We start from the raw sequence: 24,924 nt of genomic DNA, 5'->3' as shown, positions 1-24,924 counted from the left end.
CAAAGCTTTGGGAAAAAATAGAAGACTATGAAACAGAAGAATGTGCCATTTTTTTAATATGCAATGACAAGTTGAATATCTCAATTTCATAACTTTTTCTCTTCTGCATGTTTCCGTTCTGAATGATGAAATGAAGACCAAAGAAAGAAAGAGATGGGTAATTTGGACTTGTTTTATTTTATGTTTAGAAATACAGTATATTTTCCCCCACAAATCTATATATGCTGACCTAGTACAAATAATTTTTATATGTGATGTCTAGGATAAGCCAATGGCCTTTTAGTAGTTTCTTATTTAAATGGGAGTGATTAACCAATTATTCAGTAGTGGAGGGAGACAGGCTCTAGTTTAAATCGCTACGTGTGTTAAGCAGGTAAACATTGATTAGTCAGCTAAAAAGTATTCTATAAAACTCAAGGTTTAATTAGAAAAGCACATATCTGTGATGCAGGCATGCTTTAACTATTTCTGAAATGCCATTTGTGATGGGAAGTTGTCTGCCTGAATGCACATACATACATGCAACCTAAGTCTGCAATAAAGCAGAGGAACTAATTTGCTCCTTGGTCTCAAGGTCAGTTTGAATTGTGAAAAGACCCATTATGCCTTAGAGAGATCAGTAATAAGAACCTAGCTTCGGCTCCCATAATTGACGAGTAAGATAATGAACTGTAGACTCAGACTGATGGTGCTGCCTGAAGAACTTCCAAAAAAACACATTATCAGTTCCTATGGCCTCTATAACACTTCTACACCCTTCTGTGTGGATTTATGGTATGAACTAAAAGGTAAAACCCGATCCTAGAGGACAGAGCTGTAGAAAATTCTGTTTCATTTTTACATGCAAAAAGGCATTGAATGAATAAATGCAATAATATAGTTAACCATGTACTACTTTTCTTTCTCTTTCTTCTGATATGTTATTTCAAAAGCAGTTTAAGAGGAAAAATTATGTTTTGAGTTTTATTTTTTAATTAAAAAATACTTCTTAGAAAAAGGTAGAATGGAAATTGCCCTAAGGACTAAAGTTTTTGACTTGGTTACAACACATAAATAGTATTGAGCCACTGCTATATCATACATTGCTATGTCATAGACCTTCCTAAAGATGTCTGTTTTTAGAAGGAGCAATTCATCCTTCACACTGATTAACTTTACCTATGATACCACCAAAAACACTGGTCACTACCTGCAACGCTTGACAATTAATACATTTTTATAAAAACCTAAATGGAAAATCTATGACCACTTGATTCAGTTAGTAATTCTTCTTCAAGTTGGACTTAACCTCCATGCTGGCATTCTATTTTGGCCATTAAAAATATATGTTAATTATTTTCCTATATTTTAAATTTCTGATAAACATCAAAATTGGTTCTGAGGTGGAATATTCTTTCAGAACACATAAGGAAAGAGGATGAAGATGACCTGAAGCCTTGTAGCAACATAGTGAGTCTCTTTACAAGATATGTAACAATGGCTTTGGGTGGGATGTGTCCTCTGCTGTTTACAGTTTAAGTTTCGTAGAGGTACGACTTGTGGCCATCTTCAAGAGAGACAACGCAGAAGCAAAGAGCCCTGCGGATGACCTCCTGTCTTTTGATTCCAACAAAATTGAAAGTCATGGAATCATGGAGGAGAGCAGGCAACCAGAAGTCTATCTCACAGCTATAGACCTCAAAAAGCTGGTCAGCAGAGCGGCTCGAGGAAGACCAATCCTTGGACGTGGGGACAATTCAGTTCGTTGATGGTCAGTTGGTGATTTCATGTTTCTGGGTTTATCCTCATTCTGATAGAGCGACTAGGAAATGTGAATGCCTCGTTGTCACTGTCATGTTAACTTCGACCTTGTAGAGTCAGTCATTACTGTGAGATATATCATGTACAGTACCATTTCTGTCTTTCCTCATTCCCTCTTGTGTCTCATTTAATGAGCCTTTGGTGACCACTTCACACCAAGAGTAGCTCTAGGAGAATACCAAGGGCTTCAGTTCAGTCTGCGTCAACTATGGTCATCCATTGAAACCCAAGAGGAGAGGAGAACCCTTGGAGAATTCAGCTCCCCTGACACAACCCAAACAGAATCCCTCATCTATAGCAGTCAGATCCCAGCAGGAAACAGATTACACACTTAAATTAGGATGATTTTCAATTGTAATAACATTGTACTATTCTTTAAGAAAGGAGCCCTGGTGGCGCAGTGGTAAAAGCACTCAGCTGCTAAATGAAAAGTTGGCAGTTGGGGAGAAAAATGCAGCAGTCTGCTTCCATAAAGATTACAGCCTTGGAAACCCTATGGGGCAGTTTTGTTCTGTCCTATAAAGTCACTATGAGTCAGAATCAACTAGACAGCACACAATAACAACATTCTTTAAGAACTGGTTATTACCACATTTTTCAACCCTGACTGTTTTACTGCCCCCACAAAATCTTATGATTTTTCACCCACAGAAATTGTTGAGTCGTTGCCAGGCTCTGATCAGGACACTCAACCAGTGCTGCCTACACCCCTTGCTGATATCACAAAAGTGAGTTTGGTGTCTTTTTTGTTCTTCAAAAATCAGCTTAAGGACTGAATGGGGCAAAATTCTATTTGCAATGTTAATTATGATTATTTTCTGATTTTTATAAGCAGTACTTCACAATCTGTATTAATAAAATATGATACAACCTCTGATTCAAATACCCTAAAATTCACAGCTTCCTTTAATTTAGTTAGATTCTTGTTTCAATTAGAGTTGAAATTTTCTGTTTTTGATAAAACACATTTTCAAGAACTGAAAAGAATGACAGCAGAATATATTATTTATCTTTGACCTTCAAAAATAATTGTAAACATAAGCATATTTGACAGATTTTATAAATTTGTTTTCATGTCTTAGATTTATCTAAATATTTATTTGTGGGGCTTATAAGTATAAATTAATGTCCTGGAAAATAAATTCAGTAATTTTTATATTTCATTTAAAATTATGTTCATTTAATTTATGCCAGAAGCTGCCATTGAGGTGTTCATAAATAAAAGTGCTGACCAAGCTCGTGTCCCCCTCATAATGAAGGGATTCAGAAATTCAGACATAATTGACACAATTTAAAGCATTTTAGTTGTGTTGATCCAACTCAGGCAGATTCAGTTAGCCAAGAAGCCAATAGACTAGTTTGAGCCACTGTCTCATTGCAAGTTATCTTTCCAGAACATGTTTCTACATCAGAATCTTCCTCCATAGTAGACTCAAATAAACTTATTATGTGATTTGGTTGAATTTAAATAATAAAAACATACAGAATATAGCCATGAAATATTCCTTCTCAACATTTGTCTTCCTAAATTCATTCTTCAGGGTACTACTTTGAGTCCAGACCTTCCTCTTGATCAATCCAGGCTTGAGACAATTGACAGAGCAGAGCACGGTTTACCTGGTGAGTGTCTTCCCACAAAGACTATGTTAGATGTCAACCTCCTCCTTTAGGAATCCATCTATGACACTGCCTCAAAAACCAGTGACAGAGTCATCCCTGATGCAGTAGGTTTTCCTACACCAGCACCTCTAATGAACGAGCAGTCGGTAGAGCCACCCTCCTCTGAAGAGGAGGACACCCTCAAATCCTTCCCTCAGCTCCAGTTCCTAGTTCCACGAAGCGCACTGATAGCCCTTTCTTTATGGATCTGGTGAAGAAACCTGAAACCAAAGTAGCATCAACTGCTGTCCACACAGAACAGCAATTTCTTGGCTTAGAAACTGAGAGTCCGAGTTAGGAAAGGTAGGTCCTAAGACCCAAGTCCATGACATGAGGCTATGGCAACAGACAGATTGGGCCCTTGCAGTCAATATATGTATTCCTTTAGGGCACAAATAAAGAGAAAGGTGTTGTGTACAGGCTGACCATTGATACTGTTCTCCTACATTTTCATTAATGAAAATTACCTCATGCATAATTGATAAATAAGGAAGGACGTCAGTTAATGCTGAAATCTTTTTGGTTCATTTTTTTTCTCCAGGAACTTTAGTTTTTGAGGCAATAGGGTCAAACTTTCTCATAGTCTAAGAGAAAAATTTGGCAATATATGAAGACCTTAAGAAGAAAAAAAAGAACTAAAATTCCTACAGAAGAGCCTTCCTTTAGTGCTGGAAGTAGCTGATTTAGTGACTCTAAGAACCCCTATGCTTTCTATTTTATAGAACTTTCTGGTAATGCTACAAGTGTAAATGTCTTTAGGGACACACAAGCTCCATAATGTAAGTTTGATAAAGATGTCCTGTGATTCTAAGTGCAAATGTCAGTGGAGATTTGTTGTGACTGATATTTTAATAAGATTGTTATTGTTTTAGTCAGGGCTCTTACTACAAAATCATACAGGTTTTAAGTGGTCAACCTCAGCCTTATTATAAACTCTGTACAATTTGTATGCAATTTTGTGGGATGCAAGATTTTTCAGGAATGCATAGCATACATGGCATGATAGCAGAACTATGTAAATTGGATTTGGCTTACGTGATTACCAGTGAATAAATGTTAACTGCATGATGCAGTTATCTATTACTACATTACAAACCACGCCTAAATTTAGTGGCTTAAAACAACAATCTTTTACTTTTCCTATATATTCAAAATTTGGGCACAGATTAGTGAGCATGATTCTTCTCTGCTCCATGTTGTGTCAACTGGGATATCTCAACTGGTGTTGAAAACCATTTCCAAAATGGTTCACTTATGTGGATGACAAATAACTGCTCACCCACAGCTGTTGGCTGGCAATCTCATTCCTCCTCTATATAGGCCCCTCAACAGGGCTGCTTGGGCTTCCACACAACATGGCAGCTGGGTTCAAAGAGCCAGGATTCCCAGAGACAGAAAGTGAAACTGCCAGTCTCTTAAGGGCCCAGAAACACCATCACTTTCTTATATTCTAATAGCTAGGTAGCCATAGAGCCTGTTTTGATTCACAGAGAGGGAACATAAACCCTATCTCTCAGTGGGAGTAGAATAAAAGAATTTCTGGCCATTTATAATCTACCATAATCCACATCAACCATTATTTTGACTTCCAAATCATTTAAGAGTTGGTTGCATAAAACAAACCCAACCCTTTGGTGAAGTGATTGGTATTAAATGCTCACTGGATTCTTTCTTTTCATTAAGCATTAAGATAACATAAAGCATTTCAAGTAGATTAATAAAAATAATAGTATATATATGATGAAAGCATTTTTGTATTTTTAATTGCTTTATTTTCTTATTTTATTTATACATTCCTTCCATTCATAAGTATTCAACAGAACACTAAGCCTGAAAGGATCTTAGAGAACTCACTGTGTTTCACAGATGAGAAAGCCAAGGCCAGAGATGTGAAGAGCCTTGCTCAAGGTCCCAGGGGCAGGACCATCATTAAGTTTCCTCCACCTATTATACTAAGTTTGGCTTAAGTATACCCCATCATTTAAAACAATTCCCTTAAATTTCCTTTGCCTTCAAACCTCAGCCTCCTCTCTCTTTAATTCACTACTCTATCAACATGTTTTAAATAGTCTATGCTTCTGGGTCTCTACTATCTCGCCTCTTAATCACCACAAAGTTTCACTTCTAACCACACATTACAAAGACACAACTTTCACCAGTGTCGCAGATGGACTCCTAATTGATCAATTTAATGATCAATTAGGATCATTAATTTGATATTTCTGGTGATTGATTCTTGTTGACCACTCCCTTCTTGAAATTCCTTCCTTTGGCTTCCACAAAACGACTCCTTCTTGTTTCTTCTAAAATTTCCCTCACTATTCTTCAATCTTCTGTACTGTGGCTTATTATTAGATTCTCACGGGGATTTTAAATTTTACTAAAATTCTACCTCATTCATAAAAAATGAGGTTCATGGATTTGTCTCTAAGCAGGCTTGGCAATAAGAAAAACACCTTATGCAATTCTGGGTCCGCATGCTTACAGTCTGGCAATTGCTTAGAGAAAAAAGATTTTTTTCCCCCTGTGGGTCCTCATAGAGAGAACACTGAGTTGTGGGAACAATGTCTTGTCCACATCAACCTCCCTACTGTGTACTCACAGTGTCAGGGCATTTCCTTTAAGGCCCTCACACGAGACACACAGCAGCATGCCAGGGCCCACTTCATTGCCAGCAGCTCTTTGAGGGGCTAGGTTCTGACAGTCTACCTTAATTTAAGGATTGATTTTTGAGTATCTAGAGGAATGAATGTGCTCCAAAAAAGAAAATCATATCTCTTAACTGAGCTTTTTATTAGTATTGAGCAAGAAAAGTTACATTTGCTGACATGGGCGTAGAGTGCAAATATGCTACGTTGCCAATTAAGGGCAGATCCATATGCTTTCACGGTCAGCCCAGCCAGAGATAGGAATAACATGTCCTAAGGAAAAATGAAGACCCTAGCCAGAAAACATTCCTGATTAAAAAGGCACCCCACTTCTACATGGAAATGAGCAAAAAGAAATGTGCTCTGTACAAGACCAATGCTTCTCTCCCCTATAAAACAATTCTGGGCTTCTCCCATGCACAGGTGAAATGACAAGTAGTGCTCCAAAGTTCTGAACCATGGTATTACTGAAATAATTTTACCCTGGAAAATTTTTAAGGTTAGCGTCACTAAATGCCACTAAGCCATTAAAATCTCAGTAAAATACACTGACAGAAATCTTTCAAGATTAAGCAGTTTAATTTAGTTATTAAACCCCTGAGATAAAGTACTTGCAAAATACGCCTCTAGAAAACTAAATGAATTGGTATGGTGTATAGAATTTTGAAGTCTTCTATCATAAACATTTTAAGGAGAGGTGATCTCAAGCCATTCTTTCTTACAAAGCCAGCTATCTGTTAACATCACTTCTATTTCATAACAAACGGGTCATAACCATAGAAAACTCAACATTGTATCCTTCACATACATGTATCCAACTCCTTCAAAAATAGCATCAAATCTTTAGAACATAAGTTTTTGTGTTGTGTTGTGCTGTGTTGTGTTTTGTTTTAAATGGGAAGGGGTATTACGTTTCTATTTTAGCTCATTAGCGTGATTATCTGACCTATCAAGAGAAAAGCTGTTTAGTGCCTTCTCTCCCAAATTATGGACTTTTTCACTTGACATACATTCCATTTAAAATATAAGCCTAGTCTCTTAACAAATTACAATGTTTTAAGGGGTGATTTAGCAAACTTTAGGCAGAGCTATTCTGCTATTGGACATTGTTTTGTCTTGTATTCTCCTATATGGGAAATATGTTGAAATCAACATTTGTTTCCAATTTTTCTTCATCTGACAGCAGCCTTTGACTCCATGGAAATGAATCAGTGGAGTGTGCTAAATTGAATGAACTCAGTATAGAACCCATCTTCTAATGCTCCATGAGGTCAGGGACTGTGGTCCCAACCAGTGCCCAACCATATGTTTAGCACATAGTGGACAGGCAACAAATATATGTTGAATAAATTAAAGGAAGGAAGAAAGGAATAAATTTGTATCATAATACCTCTATGAAACTCAAATTTAATGGGAATAATCTGGTATTTTCCTTTTTGCTCTGGCTACAGAAAAGCTCAGAGCCAAATCTATGGCCCAGGAATAGTTTTCTGCTATCAGTTCTGGTCATACCACTGAACACCAACTTTCATGCACTTATGCTCTTGCATAAATTATTTTTTCTCATGACTGGGATATTCCTCCATTATGCCAGCCTGATGACTTCCTATTGTTTTTATTAGTTGCCAAGTGGTGTCAATTCGGACTCAGCAACACCATGTGTGCAGAGTGGAACTGCTCCATAGGGTTTTCAAGGCTGTGACCTTTCAGAAGCAGATTGCTAGGCCTATCTTCCTAAGTGCCTCTAGGTGGGTTCAAACCACCAACCTTCAGCTAGTCATCAAGTGCTTGACCATTTGTGCCACCTAGGGACTCGTTAGTATAGCTAGAACATGAGTTAAATAGAGAGCAGAAAATGGTGAAGCTCTAGAAAGGTAGAACTTTATAAGTCCTTTTAAGAACCATGAAGGGTTTAAAGCAAAGGAATGACATATCAAATTTGAGTTTAAACAGATCCTTCTGACTGTATTGTGAAGAACTGGCCAGAGGCGGGCAAATGTAAGTAATTAGAAGAGTCTTAACAGTAATCCAGGCTTGAGCTTGGGTGATAGAAAGTGAAGATGGACAGAAGTGAATTTATTTTAATGAATTTTAAGAGGTAAAACCTTTTGAAGAATTCTGAAGCCATGAATGAGTTTAGTAAGAAAGTGTGGCCTGATTAAGGAGCAATGTCTATTACAGGCTCATTAGTGGGAAGTGGTAATATATGTGTCTGCAGTTTCTCTACTAGGCTTGTGATCTAGTTTGGCCATGTCTCTCAGATATCCAAATATTGCCCTTCTATTATCCCTGGTGAAGCAGTGGTTAAGCACTTGGCTGCTAACAAAAAGGTCAACGGTTTGAACTCAACAGCTGCTCCACAGAAGAAAGATGTAACAGTCTGCTTCCATAAAGATTTCAGGCTTAGAAGCCTTATGGGGCAGTTCTACTCTGCCCTATACTGTTGCTATGAGTCAGAATCAACATCATGGCAAAGGGCTATTATCTCTTTATAATCATGCACTGGTATTTTGATTACTTCCTGTTCACTCCATTACACACACACACACATTGCCGTCAAATCAGTTCCAACTCACGGGAGAATTCCGACCCTATGGTTATGAGGAGGGCCAAACATATAACATCCAACACTGGATAAATGAGAGCAACAGCAGTATAAACATACTCACAGCCAGGAGACAAGGGCTCTACCCCTAGAAAGGGCCACGTGGGAGTGAACAAGGAAGAGAGTGAACAATCAGGGGGAGGCAGGCTTTGTAGAAACAAAAGAATGGGGTGACACCTGATTCCAGCAAGAGGATGTAATTGACTTGTTTGAATAATTCCTAGGCTGGCAGGGAACTGCGACTACAATCTGTCCCTTCTCATTTCTTAGGGTAGCCACTAACAGACCACAGGAGTTGTATTTGTATCTTACTAACTGTAACTGAAATGCCCATGCCTCACCAGTGGCAGAAAACCAGCACATGGCAGCTCTCAGCTCAGCAGAAGACATGCCACACACCATGAGGCATAGCAGCTGAGTCACAGATTATCTGGAAACTGTCTCAGTTCTGTTTTCTTTCATACTTGGTGGCACTGAAGCAATTAGAATAAGCCTGTTGAGCTTTACTCCCTGAAACAACCCTCAGTAGTAAAAATCTCTGATGATAAGGAGAATTTCTTACATGAACAAAACTTTAAGTAATTCCAAAATTAAGCAATATGACCATTTTAACAGACCTTCTAACATAAAAGCATATTATTCCACTATTACATTTGGAGAATTGAGGAATTTGTCAGAAAAAAAAAAGGTTAATGTAAGACATAAGGAGGAAAGAGCTTAAGACAACACTGATTGGACAAACTATTGGAAAAGTGTAGCTGTCAGAGATGAAATCCCATTTTAACATAAGAATACAATGTCGAGGGCGGGACCAAGATGGCAGACTAGCCAGACGCTTCCTGCGATCCCTCTTACAACAAAGACCTGAAAAAACAAGTAAAACAATTATATTTATCACAAATTAAGAGCCCTAAACATCAAAGGCAAAGATAGAAAAAGGACTGAGTGGCAGGGGGAGGATGAGATGGTTCAGAAGCAGAGAAGAGTTACAGGACCTGAATCGCCATGATCCCTCAGTCACCATTTCCCGGAGCGGCTGCAGCAGGCTGGTGATAGTGTTCGGCCACAGTTTTTACAGGGAGAAACATCCAGCCGCACAGCCTACTCACACCTCCAGACCCAGAGAAGAATGGCACTCTCAGCAAAAGCTAAGTACTTGCGTATATTTTAGCACGACTCCAGCCCCAAAGCTGGCTTCAGTGGCTCTTGATTTCCCTGAGCCTGAGATGGGCTGTGTTGAGCACCTGGAGCCATCTTCCCAGCCTTGGAGTAGGAATAAATTCACAACTGGAGGAAAAGATGAAGGTGCCTTCCTGAAATTACCGGATGCAGAATACAAAAGATTAAAATACAGAACCCTTCAAGACATCAGGAAGGAGATCAGGCAATACAAAGAATAAGCCAAGGAACACACAGATAAAACAGCTGAAGAAATTAAAAAGGCTATTCAAGAACATAATGAAAAATTTAACAAGCTACAAGAATCCATAGAGAGACACCAATCAGAAATTCAGAAGATTAACAATAAAATTACAGAACTAGACAACTCAATAAAAAGTCAGAGGAGCAGAATTGATCAACTGGAAGGCAGAATTGGTGAGCATGAAGATAAAGCAATTGGCACCAATATATTTGAAGAAAAATCAGATAAAAGAATTTTAAAAGATGAAGAAACCTTAAGAATCATGTGGGATTCTTCCAAGAGAAATAACCTATCAGTGATTGGAGTAACTAGAACAGGGAGGAAAAACTAAAAATACAGAGAGAATTGTTGAAGATTCGTTGGCAGAAAACTTCCCTGATATCGTGAATGAGAAGATATCAATCCAAGATGCTCATCGAACTCCATATAAGGTAGATTTTAAAAGAAAGTCACCAAGAAATATTATAATCAAACTTGACAAGACCAAAGATAAAGAGAATTTTAAGAGCAGCTGGGGATAAATGAAAAGTCAGCTACAAAGGAAAGTCAATAAGAAAAAGCTCGGACTACTCGGCAGAAACCATGCAGGCAAGAAGTCAATGGGATGACTTATATAAAGCATTGAAGGAAAAAAATTGCCAACCAAGAATCATATATCCAGCAAAACTGTCTCTCAAATAGGAAGGTGAAATGAGGACATTTCCAGATACACAGAAGTTTAGAGAATTCATAAAAACCAAACCAAAACTACAAGAAATTCTTAAAGGGAGTTCTTTGGTTAGAAGACCAATAACATCAAGCATCAACCCAAGACTAGAACATTGGACAGAGCAATCAGAGATCGATCCAGACAGGGAAATCACAAAAATAAATTAACATAAAATAACGCTCAAAACAGGGAAAGATTGATGTTATTATGTAAGAGAAGACAACATTAAAACAATAAAGAGGAACTAAGAAATGCAGTCATAGATCTTCCAAATGGAGAGGAAGACAAGGTGATATAAAGAAATATGTTAGGTTTAAATTTAGAAAAATAGGGGTAAATATTAACGTAACCACAAAGGTGACTAACTGTCCTACTCATCAAAATAAAATACAAGAAAAACATACAGACTCAGCAGAAACAAAATCAACAACAACGAATAAGAGGAAAAGACAACATATAAACTACTCAGCACCAAAAATTAAGTGGAAAAAGAAACTGTCAACAACACACAAAAAAAGACATCAAAATGAAGCACTAAATTCAAACCTATTTATAATTATGCTGAATGTAGATGGACTAAATGCACCAATAAAGAAACAGAGAGTGGCAGAATGGATTAAAAAAAAAAAAAACACGATCTGTCTATATGCTGCCTACAAGAGACACACCTTAGACTTAAGAGACACAAACAAACTAAAACTCAAAGAATGGAAAAAAAATATATCAACCAAACAACAATCAAAAAAGAGCAGGAGTGGCAGTATTAATTTCTGACAAAATAGACTTTAAAGTTAAATCCACCACAAAGGACAAGGAATGATAAAAGGGACAATATGCCAGAAGGATATAACCATATTAAATATTTATGCACCCAATGACAGGGCTGCAAGATACATAAAAGAAATTCTAACAGCATTGAAAAGTGAGATAGACAGCTCTACAATTACAGTAGGAGACTTCAACACACCACTTTCAGTGAAGGACAGGACATCTAGAAAGAAGCTCAATACAGACACAGAAGATCTAAATGCCACAATCAACCAACTTGACCTCATATACAGAACACTCCACCCAACAGCAACCAAGAATATTTTCTTTTCTAGTGCACATAGAACATTCTCTATAATAGACCACATATTAGGTCATAAAGCAAGCCTTAACAGAATCCAACATATTGCAAATCATGTTCTCTAACCATAAGGCCATAAATGTAGAAATCAATAACAGAAAAAGCAGGGAAAAGAAATCCAACACTTGGAAACTGAACAATACCCTGCTCAAAAACGACTGAGTCATAGAAGACATTAAGGATGGAATAAAGAAATTCATAGAATCCAATGAGAATGAAAACACTTCCTATCAGAACCTTTGGGACACAGCAAAAGCAGTGCTCAGAGGTCAATTTATAACAATAAACTCACACATCCAAAAAGAAGAAAGGGCCAAAATCAAAGAATTATCCCTATGACTTGAACAAATAGACAGAGAGCAACAAAAGAAGCCCACAGGCACCAGAAGAAAGCAAATAATAAAAATTAGAGCATAATTACATGAAATAGAAAAAAGAAAAACAATTGAAAGAGTTAAAAATATCAAAAGCTGGTTCATTGAAAAACTTAATAAAACTGATAAGCCATTGGCCAAACTGACAAAAGCAAAACAGGTCAGGAAGCAAACAACCCGAATAAGAAATGAGATAGGCGATATCACAGCAGACCCAATTGAAATTAAAAAATCATATCAGATTACTATGAAAAACTGTACTCTAACAAATTTGAAAACCTAGAAGAAATAGATGAATTCCTAGAAACACACTACCTACCTAAACTAACACAAACAGAGACAGAACAACTAAATAGGCCCATAACAAATAAGAGATTGAAAAGGTAATCAAAATACTCCCAACAACAAAAAAAAGCCGTGGCCTAGGCAGCTTCACTGCAGAGTTCTACCAAACATTCAGAGAATAGTTAACACCACCACTACTAAAGGTATTTCAGAGCATAGAAAAGGATGGAACACTCCCAAATCATTCTATGAAGCCAGCATATCCCTGATACCAAAACCAGCTAAAGACACCACAAAAAAAAAAGGAAATTACAGACCTACATCCTTCATGAATACAGATGAAAAAATCCTCAATGAAATTCTAGCCAATAGAATTCAACAACATACCAAAAAAATAATTGACCATGACCAAGGACTCATGCCAGGTATGCAGAGATGGTTCAACACTAGAAAAAACAATTAATGTAATCCATCACATAAATAAAACAAAAGACAAGAACCACATGATTTTATCAATTGATGTAGAAAAAGCATTTGACAAAGTTCAACACCCATTCGGGATAAAAACTCTCAGCAAAATAGGAGTAGAAGGAAAATTCCTCAACGTAATAAAGGGCATTTATACAAAGCCAACAGCCAACAGCCAACATCATACTAAATGGAGGGAGTCTGAAAGCATTCCCCTTGAGATCGGGACCCAGACAAGGATGCCCTTTATACCACTCTTATTCGACATTGTGCTGGAGGTCCTAGCCAGAGCGATTAGGCTACATAAAGAAATAAAGGGCATCCAGATTGGTAAGGAAGAAGTAAAAGTATCTCTATTTGCAGATGACATGATTTTATACACAGAAAGCCCTAAAGAATCCTCAAGAAAACTACTGAAAGTAATAGAAGAGTTCAGCAGGTATCAGAATACAAGATAAACATACAAAAATCCATTGAATTCCTCTACATCAACAAAAAGAGCATCGAGGAGGAAATCACCAAATCAATACCATTTACCGTAGCCCCCAAGAAGATAAAACACTTAGGAATAAATCTTACCAGAGATGTAAAAGACCTATACAAAGAAAACAACAAGACACTACTGCAAGAGGCCTATATAAGCGGAAAAACATACCTTGCTCATGGATAGGAAGACTCAACATTGTAAAAATGTCTATTCTACTGAAAGCAATCTATAGATACAAAGCAATACCAATTCAAATTCCAATGACATTTTTTAATGAGATGGAGAAACAAATCACCAACTTCATATGGAAGGGAAAGAGGCCTCGCATAAGTAAAGCATTACTGAAAAAGAAGAACGATGTGAGAGGCCTCACTCCTCACTCCACCTGATTTTGGATGCTATTATACCACCACAGTAGTCAAAACAGCCTGGTACTGCTATAACAACAGATTCATAGACCAATACAACAGAATTGAGAATCCAGACATAAATCCATCCACATATGAGCAGCTGATATTTGACAAAGGCCCAAAGTCAGTTAAGTGGGGAAAAAATAGTCTGTTTAACGAATTGTGCTGGCATAACTGGATATCCATATGCAAAAAATGAAACAAGACACATACCTTGCATCGTGCACAAAAACTAACTCAAAATGGATCAAAGACCTAGATATAAAACCTAAAGCGATAAAGACCATGGAAGAAAAAACAGGGACACTGCTAAGAGCCCTAATAAGTGGCATAAACAGTATACAAAACATTACTAACAGTGCAGAAGAGAAACTAGGTAACTGGGAGCTCCTAAAAATCAAACACCTATGCTCATCCAAAGACTTCACCAAAAGACTAGAAAGATTAACTACAGACTGAGGAAAAGTTTTTAAGCTATGACATTTCCGATCAGCGTCTGATCTCTAAAATCTATATGATACTGCAAAAACTCAATTACAAAAAGACAAATAAACCAATTAAAGAACTGGCAAAGGATATGAACAGACACTTCACTAAAGAAGACATTCAGGTAGCTAACAGATACATGAGGAAATGTTCACGATCGTTAGCCATTAGAGAAATGCAAATCGAAACTACAGTGAGATCTCATCTTGCTCCAACAAGGCTGGCATTAATCCAAAAAACACAAAGTAATAAATGTCGGAGAGGCTGTGGAGAGACTGGAACACTTATACACTGCTGGCTGGAATTTCAAATGGTACAACCACTTTGGAAATCGATTTGGCACTTCCTTAAAAAACTAGAAATAGAATTACCATACGATTCAGCAATCCCACTGCTTGGAATATATCCTAGAGAATTAAGAGCCTTTACATGAACAGATATATGCACACCCATGTTCATTGCAGCACTGTTTACAACAGCAAAAAGATGAATAAACCAAGGTGCCCATCAATGGATGAATGGATAAATAAATTATGGTATATTCACACAATGGAATACTATGTATCGATAAAAGAACAATGATGAATCCATGAAACATTTCATACACGGAGGAATCTGGAAGGTATTATGCTGAGTGAAATTAGTTGCAAAAGGAAAAATATTGTATAAGACCATTATTATAAGAACTTGAGAAAGAGTTTAAACTGATAAGAAAACATTCTTTTGTGGTTACGAGAGAGGGGAGGGAGGGATGGTGGGAGACGGGTATTCACTAATTAGATGGTAGATAAGAACTACTTTAGGTGAAGGGAAAGACAGCACACAATACAGGAGAGGTCAGCACAATTGGACTAAACCAAAAGCAAAGAAGTTTCCTGATTAAACTGAATGCTTCAAAGGCCAGCGTAGCAAGGGCAGGGGTCTGGGGACCATGATTTCAGGGGACATCTAAGTCAAGTGGCATAATAAAATCTATTAAGAAAACATTCTGCATTCCACTTTGAACAGTGGCACCTGGGATCTTAAACGCTAGCAGGCAGCCATCTAAGATGCATCAATTGGTCTCAACCTACCCGGATCAATGGAGAATGAAGAACACCAAGGACACAAGGCTATTTTGAGCCCAAGGGACAGAAAGGGCCACATGAACCAGAGACTACATCATCCTGAAACCAGAAGAACTAGACGGTGCCCTGCTATAACCGATGACTGCCCTGACAGGGAACACAACTGAGAACCCCTGAGGGAACAGGAGAGCAGTGGGATAAAAAAAAAAAAAAAAAAAAATTTTTTTTTTTTTTTTTGGATGCAGACCCCAAATTCTTGTAAAAATACCAGACTTAATGATCTGACTGAGACCAGAATGACCCCAGAGGTCTTGGTCCCCAGACCTTCTGTTAGCCCAAGCAGGAACCATTCCCAAAGCCAACTCTTCAGACAGGGATTGGACTGGACTATGGAATAGAAAATGATACCGGTGAAGAGTGAGCTTCTTGGATCAAGTAGACACATGAGACTATGTTGGCATCTCCTGTCTGAAGGGGAGATGAGAGGGCAGATGGGGTCAGAAGTTGACCGAATGGACACGAAAATGGAGAGTGGAGGGAAGGAGTGTGCTGTTTCATTGGAGGAGAGCAACTAGTATATAGCAAAGTGTATATAAATTTTTTCATAAGGTTTTCACTGGCTAGTGCTTTTCAGAAGTAGACTGCCAGATCCTTCTTCCTAGTCTGTCTTAGTCTGGAAGCTCAGCTGAAACCTGTCCTCTATAGGTGACCCTGCTGGTATCTGAATACTAGTGGCATAGCTTCCAGCATCACAGCAACACGTAAGCCCCCACAGTATGACCAGCTGATAGACACGTGGGGGACCGAGGAAGAATTGATGTCTTTGAACTGTGGTGTTGTGAAGAATATTGAATATACCATGGACTGCCAAAAGAACAAACAAATCTGTCTTAGAAAAAGTACAACCAGAATGTTCCCTAGAAGCAAGGATGGCACGACTGCGTCTTACATACTTTGGACATGTTGTCGGGAGGGATCAGTCTCTGGAGAAGGACATCATGCTTGGCAAAGTACATGGTCAGCGGAAAAGAGGAAGACCCTCAACGAGGTGGATGGATACAGTGGCTGCAACAATGAGCTCAAGCATAACAACGACTGTAAGGATGGTGCAGGACCGGGCAGTGTTTCATTCTGTTGTGCATAGGGTCGCTATGAGTCGGAACCAAGTCAACAACACCTAACAACTACAACAATAAATTTTGTATGAGAGACTGACTCGATTTGTAAACTTTCACTTAAATCACAATAAAAATTAAAAAAAAAAGAATACACTGTCACATATGCCTGTGATGTTTCCAAGGCCTAGACTTTGGAATTAATTAAAATTTTATGTTGGAGAACTCTTAGTTACAACAACATCAAAAATTCAACATGGTTGTGAGCACAGAGAAGGTTTCTGAAAAGAAAGATTGAGTTCATACTACGCAATGATAAAGAACAATGGTAAGTCCAAAAAACATCTCATGACGTGGATGAATCTGGAGGGCATTAGGCTGAGCAAAATAACTCAATCACAAAAGGACAAATATTGCATGAGACCATTGTTATTAAAAAAAAAAAAGTCTCTGATAGTTACTAGGGAAGAGAGGGGCGGGAAGGGAAAATTATTAACTAGATAGTAGACAATTGTTAAATTTGGTGAAAGAAAATATAACGCACAATATAGGGAAAGTCAGCACAACTTGACCAAGGCAAAGTCACAGACGCTTGCTAGACACATCCAAACACCTTGAGGGACTGGGTTACTGGGGCTGAGGGCTGGGCACCATGGTCTCAGAGGACATCTAGGTCAATTGGCATTATATAGTTCATAAAGAAAATGTTCTACATTCTATTTTGGTGAGTAGCATCTGGGGTCTTAAAAGCTTTCAAGCAGCCATCTAAAATACATCTATTGATCCCATCACATCCGGAGCAAAGGAGAATGAAGGAAACCAAAGACACGAGGAAAATATCAGTCCAAAGGACTAATGGATCACATGAACTACAGCCTCCACCAACCTGAGCTCGGAAGAACTAGATGGTACCTGACTACCACTGCTGACCACTCTGACAAGGATCACATAGAGGGTTCCAGACAGAGTGGGAGAAAGATGTAGAACAAAATTCAAATTCATAAAAAAAGATCAAACTTACTGCTCTGAAAGAGACTGGAGGGACCCCCAAAACTGTAGCTCCCAGACACCCTGCTAACTCAGAACTGATGCCACTCCTGAAGTCCACCTTTCAGCCAAAGATTAGACAGGCCTATAAAACAAACTATAACACACATGAGCAACATGCTTCTTAGTTTAATCAAGTATAGCTCTAATGGGCAACATCTGCCCAAAAACAAAGATAAGAAGGCAGGAATGGACAGGAAACCTGGACGAATGAACACAGGGAACCCAGAGTGTAAAGAGAAAGGTGGAGAGTGTTGACACATTGTGGGGATTGCAATTGATGTCACAAAACAATTTGTGTATAAATTTTTGAATGAGACACTAATTTGCACTGTAAACTTTCACCTAAGACACAATTTACAAAAATATATCTGAGTAAGACACTGCAATAGTAAATAAAAATCTAAATTTCAAGAAAAAAATTACAGCCTTCAAAACCCTATGAGGCAGTTCTACCCTGTCGTACAGGGTTGCTATGAGTTGGAATTGACCCAGTGGCAACGAGAACGCGAGCCTGGGGAAGATGCATAGGTCTCTCTCTCTCTCTCTCTTTCCCTCCTCCATCATCCCTCCCTTCTTGCCTCTATGAAAACTCAGTACAAGTCAGAGGATTTCCAATATACATTAGGAAGATTGACCTAAGTGGTCAGAATTTTGGTAGAGATGAGTTAAATGAGGCCAGAGAAGCTGCTTGGCATAGCAAGTAAAAACAGAAGGTGATTTATACATTATGTCAGCAGAAAAGATTCAAGTCCAGAACTAGAAGAGGCAAAATCAGGTAATAATTCAACCAACTCACCTGGTGGAAAGAGAAGCAACATTGTCTGGTGGAATGCCTTAATCATAATGTAAAATGTACACTTATCAGTATTTACCGGAATGGAATGAACTCATGGGAGAAGAAAAGAGATGGCAAGAAATCCACACTCTATAATGGAATGAGAATAGAAAGAAAGTTTTCTCAGAGGAAAGCCATGAAGAGAGAGTCACGGGCATGGAATAAATAAGGTTGTCAAAGTCATGTCTAACCCCTTTCCACAACCATCACTTTTCAAGTAACCAGGACATGGTATGCTCATACCTACAAGGATTTCTGCCTCATGTTCCCGTATCTTGACCCACATGAGTTAACATCAGAATTAGGGTGGGAAGACAAGTGTTTCTGCTCCTCTTCTGCCAATTTTTAGAGGGTTAGGCACGAGTCATATAAATAGTTTGAACCCAGAAAGGCATCAGAGGCAAACAAGGCCACGTATGAGACTGTGAGGAAAAAATAACACCTTGGGCCTTGTTGGAAAGAATTGCATTAGTACGGATGTATATGATCAACACTTTAATTGAAGAAGCAGCTCTTTAATTGAGGGAAAGTGACATTTTAGCTGTCCTAAGGTGACCAACGCTTGTCAGTCAGCTTGTCAGTTTTACTGTGGTGGCTTCCGTGTTGCTATGGTGCTACAAGCTACGCCACCAGTATTTCAAATACCGGCAGAGTCACCCATGGTGGACAAGTTTCAGTGGAGCTTCCAGACTAAGACAGACTGGGAAGAAGGACCTGAGGATATACTTCTGAAAAATTGGCCAGTGAAAACTTTATGGATAGCAGCAGAACATTGTCTGATATACAACTCAAAATACAACTGGGGAAGAGCTGCCTCTTCAAAGTAAAGTCAACTTTAATGACATAGATAGAATAAAGCTTTCAGGACCTTCATTTGCTGATGTGGCATGACTCAAAATAAGAAGAAACCTTGCATTAGAAACGGGAACATAAAATGTATGAAGGATGAATCTAGGAAAATGAGAATGTCAAAAATGAAATGGACTACTTCAAGATTGATATCCTAGGCATTAGTGAGCTGAAATGGGCTGGTATTGGCCATTTTGAATCAGACAATCATATGGTCTACTGTGCTGGGAAGAGGAATGGTGTTGCATTCATCGTCCAAAAGAATATTTCTAGAACTATCCTGAAATATAACACTGCCAGTGATAGGATAATATCCATACACCCACAAGGAAGACCAATTAATACAACTATTACAATATTTCTATGCAAATAATACGTCTTCTATGTTTGCCAATTGCGCCCTCCTCCCATGAGATATTTCGTAAGCACACAATATTAATCGTTTTTTACAGCAACATGCAAAAAAAAATTGACTTAACAGCACTTACGAAAAATACCTCGTGGGGGTGGGCATGTTTGGCAAACAAACATAGAAGGCACACATTATCTGTGTAAAAATATGGCATTCAAATTTACACACCAATCACTAACGCCAAAAATGAACAAATTGAAGATTTTTGCCAACTTCTGCAGTATGAAATTGATCAAACGTGCCATCAAGATATATTGACAATTACTGGTGATTAAAATGTGAAAGTTGGAAAACAAAGAAAAAGGATTAGAAGTTGGAAAATATGGCCTTGGTGATAGAAATGATGGGGGAGATCACATGATAGAATTTTGCAAGAACAATGACATATTCATTGGAAATACCCTTTTTCAACAATATAAACAGTGACTATACACGCGGACCTGGCCGGATGGAATAAACAGGAATCAAATCAGCTACATCTGTGGGAAGAGACAATGGAGAAGCTCAGTACCACTGGTCAGAAAAATGCCATGGGCCAACTGCAGAATCAATTGCTGCTCCACAAATTCAAGTTGAAGCTGAAGAAAACTAAAACGAGGCCGGAAGAGCCACAGTACATCCTTGAGTATATCCCACCTGAATTTAGAAACCATATCAGGAATAGATTTGACTCATTGAACACTGATGACCAAAGACCAGACGAGTTGTGGGAAGACATCAAGAATATCATACATGAAGAAAGCAAAAAGTCATTAAAAAGACAGGAAAGAAAGAAAACACCAAAATGGATGTTAGAAGAGACTCTGAAACTTGCTCTTGAATGTCGAGTAGCTAAAGAAAACTGAAGAAATGATGAAGTAAAAAAGCTGAACAGATATCAAAGGGCAGCTAGAGAAGTAAAGTACTATAACGAAATGTTCACAGACCTGGAGATAGAAAACCAAAAGGGAAAAACGCACTTGGCATTTCTCAAGCTGAAAGAACTGAAAATTCAAGCCTCGAGTTGCAATAGCGACGCATTCTATGGGCAAATATTGAATAACAGAGGAAGCATCAAAAGAAGATGGAAGGAATACACTGAGTCTCTGTACCAAAAAGAATTGGCCGACCTTTAACCATTTCAAGAGGTGGCATATAATCAAGAACCAATGGTACTGAAGGAAGAAGTCCAAGCTGCACTGAAGGTATTGGCAAAAAAAAAACAAGGCTTCAGGAATTGACAGAATACCAATTGAGATATTTCAACAAATGGATGCAATGCTGGAAGTGCTCACTTGTCTATGCCAAGAAATTTAGAAGACAGCTGCCTGGCCAACCAACTGGAAGAGATCCATATATGTGCCCATTCCAAAGAAAGGTGATCCAACAGAATGCAAAAATTATCAAACAGTATCATTAATACCACATGCAAGTAAAATCACGGTGAAGATGATTCAAAAACAGTTGCAGCAGTATATCAATAGGGAACTGCCAGAAATTCAAGCCGGACTCAGAAGAGGACATGGAACAAGGGATACCATTGCTGATGTCAGATGGATCTTGGCTGAAAGCAGAGAATGCCAGAAAGATGTTTACCTGTATTTTATTGACTATGCAAAGGCATTCGACTATGTAGATCATAACAAATTATGAATAACATTGCAATGAATGGGAATTCCAGAACACTCTAATTGTGCTCATGAAGAACCTGTACATAGACCAAGAGGAAGTCATTTGAAAAGAACAAGGGGATATCGCACGGTTTAAAATCAGGAAAGTTGTGCATCAAGTTGTATTCTTTCACCATACCTATTCAGTCTGTATGCTAAGCAAATGATACAAGAAACTGGACTATATGAGGAAGAATGTGGCATCAGGATTGCAGCAAGGCTCATTTACAAACTGAGATATGCAGATAACACAGCCTTGCCTGCTGAAATCAAGGACTTGAAGCACTTACTGATGATCAAAGACTACAGCCTTCAGTGTGGATTACACCTGAACATAAAGAAAAAAATCCTCACAACTGAACCAATAAGCGTCATCATGATAAACGGAGAAAATATTGAAGTTGTCAAGGATTTCATTTACTTGCATCCCACAATTAGCACCCATGGAAGCAGCAGTCAAGAAACCAAATGACATATTGCATAGGGCAAATCTGCTGCAAAAGGCTTCTTTAAAGTGTTAAAAAGCAAAAATATCTCCTTGAAGACTAAGGTGCTCCTGACCCAAGCCATGGTATTTTCAATCGCCTCAAATGCATGTGAAAGCTGGACAATGAATAAGGAAGACTGAAGAAGAATTGGTGCCTTTGAATTATGGTGTTGGCAGAGAATATTGAATATACTATGGACTGCCAGAAGAAGGAACAAATCTGTCCTGGAAGAAGTATATCCAGAATGTTCCTTAGAAGCAAGGATGCATCTCATCTCACGTACTCTGGACATGTTATCAGGAGGGACTACTCCCTGGAGAAGGACATCATGCTTGTAAAGTAGAGAATCAGTGGAAGAGTGGAAGACCCTCAAGGAGATGAATTGACACAGGGGCTACAACAATGGGCTCAAACACAGCAAAGATTGTGAGGATGGCGCAGGATCGGGCAATGTTTCGTTCTGTTGTACATGGGGTCACTATGAGTCGGAACCAACTTGACATCCCCAAACAACAAGGTACATATAAAAAATTAATCAAAATTAAAGACTTCTAGCCATTTAAAAGGAACCCTTGTGGCACAGTGGTTAAGCACTTGGCTACTAACCAAAATTTCGGCAGTTGGAACCCATCAGCCGCTCCATGGGAGAAAGATGTGGCAGTCTGCTACTGTAAAGATCACAGTCTTATAAACCCTGTGGGGCAGTTCTACTCTGTCCTATAGGGTCACTCTGACTCAGAATCAACTCGATGGCAATGGATTTGGTTTTTGGTTAAGGTAGGAGCATTTAAACTGAATGGGAGACATAGAAACTCCCTTCCTTTAGTTTTTACATTTTTAGAACATGTAACTGCATGTCTAAATTTGTCAGTAGATAACAAGTTGCATGCAGTGTTTAGTTTACAGCACAGGACTCTACCATAGGTAATGATGCAACCTTCTACAATTGTCATGAGCTTCTTCTGCTCAGTGACAGGTGACATCATTCTTCTGATCTTAAAAATGTAAATATCAGGAAAATGGAGCATTTACATGGATCCTATTAATCTCAGAGAGCAATAATGTGCTTTGACCACTAAGTAAACCAAAAGAGAAGCGGATTTTCAGTTCCTTTTGCCTCTATTTTCCTTCCTTGGAAATGAGTAAGATAGAAAAATAACAGCTCTCCTTGGCCAGTTGGCAGGTTCTCTGTATTGTCATGTTAAATAAAATCCTTGTCAGAGCATGGTATTAATCTTATGCTACTTGAAATGTTGAAACAAGCGCTAAAGCAATAACTTTTGATGAAATGCTTACTAAATATCACCCAAAGTCAGCATTTCCAAAACTTGTCAAATTTCTTTTCTAGAGATGGAGCGAATGAAAGCATTTGCAGAGAGGCAAATGAATATGACTATTTGTATTTATCAGTTTCTGTTTTGTTTTGTTTTAAATGAATGTATGTTTAGGGTTTGAGAAAATTTCTTTCTTCAGATTTTCAGACCAGACCTACATTCTGTAGAATGGCAAATTTCCCATCGATCTGGAGGATTTACAATAAGAACATGCAATAATTTGAGTCAAGTTTTTCACTTGCTTATTTGTGACATTCTTGAATGATCCTTCAGTAAATTTCTTATACTTTGATAGCCAGAGTATCCCCAAAGTATTAAGCAAATTATGTGCTTCTGTTTTTGTTTTAAGCATCTTGGGTGTGTTAAATTTAGGTAGAGATAGTTAAAACCCTATGGGGCAGTTCTACTCTGTCCTGTAGGGTTGCCATGAGCCAGAATTGACTCAACGGCAACAAGCTTGGTTTTGGGGGTTATACAAGCTGCTTTATAATATTCAAGAAACAGAGCAAGAAGTGCTACAGCTCAGAGAATTGGGCAGTGGAGAGGAGGAAGAAGGCCAGGGGACAGAGAGTGACGAGGAAAAAATAAATCTGAAATGGCTAAAAGAGCCTTTTAATTTTGAGAGCTATTTAATTTAATCATGAGCTCTACAGGACAGCAGACAAGAAGTCAAACAAGTCTAGAGACCCTGGATATAGACAACAGTGGGCAAGGCATCCAAGATGGGTGAAACATTAACCCTGGGAACACAAGAACTTCCTAGAAGTGAAGCTGGGGCTACAACTTGAGGATCTCCCCGGGAGAACTCATTTAAGAGAATAATGTTCCATCAAGGACCTGGGATGGGAAACGGCACCTGACTAGCTCAGGGATAGGGAGAAAAGCAGAACTAATTAAAGGAGCCAGGTTTATCTTTTAGTTGGAAGAAGTCAGACTGCCACTGTGTATCTGGAATTTGTTAGCCTTCCTTTAAGTTTTACCTCCACATTATTCTCCGGGGCTGGTTTTTTTTTTTTTTTTTTTTTAATGGCTTCCATGGAAATGAGAGTGAGAATCCTTAAGCAACCAGACTTGGTGTCAGACTGAAGTCCTGAGAGGTGACCTTCTCCATTTTTCTGGGGGATGACACAGGGAGCAAGACATATGGAAAGCTGTTGTGAATGCTCAGCTATATTTCATGCCAGGTGAAGCTTTTTACCTTACATCCCTCTCAGTGAGATTTTTTTCTTCTAAGACAAAGAGGAATTTAGCATAACCAACAGGAAAATGTTAATGCAAAACTTAGGGTCTACCTGCCTTAAAAGGGGCCATGGTGACACAATAGTTAAGTACGCTACTGCTAAACCAAAGGTAGGTGGTTTGAACCCACCAGCAGCTCTGCAGGAGAAAAGACCTGGTGATATGCTCCCGTAAAGAAGTTTACGGCCTATGAAATCCAGAGGGACATTTCTTCTCTGTTCTGTAGGGTCACTTTGAGTTGGAATCGACTGGATGGTACACAACAACCTGCTTAAATATGGAAAATGGAACCTGATGGTTGGCATGACTCCTCTGTGAATACCCTTAATTCCTGACTAAGAAAAAAAAAAGTGATATTCAGAAAAGTTTCTTGAGATTTAAAAAAAAAAAAAAAGACTCATCT

General features: G+C 38.4%; 1 protein-coding gene across 1 annotated transcript in view; it reads left to right on the top strand.

Annotated features, from left to right (window-relative positions):
- The window catches only part of IMPG1 (interphotoreceptor matrix proteoglycan 1), a 127,425-nt gene that overhangs the window by 38,363 nt on the left and 64,138 nt on the right, over positions 1-24,924 (top strand). Inside the window, 5 exon segments of the mRNA XM_064294647.1 lie at positions 137-157; positions 1,514-1,700; positions 1,702-1,750; positions 2,452-2,528; positions 3,342-3,420. Coding sequence (XP_064150717.1) covers positions 137-157; positions 1,514-1,700; positions 1,702-1,750; positions 2,452-2,528; positions 3,342-3,420 — 413 coding nt within the window.

This window comes from Loxodonta africana, chromosome 1 (assembly GCF_030014295.1).
Source record: "Loxodonta africana isolate mLoxAfr1 chromosome 1, mLoxAfr1.hap2, whole genome shotgun sequence".
Taxonomy (NCBI): Eukaryota; Metazoa; Chordata; class Mammalia; order Proboscidea; family Elephantidae; genus Loxodonta; species Loxodonta africana.
This window is presented reverse-complemented; position numbering and strand designations above follow the sequence as displayed.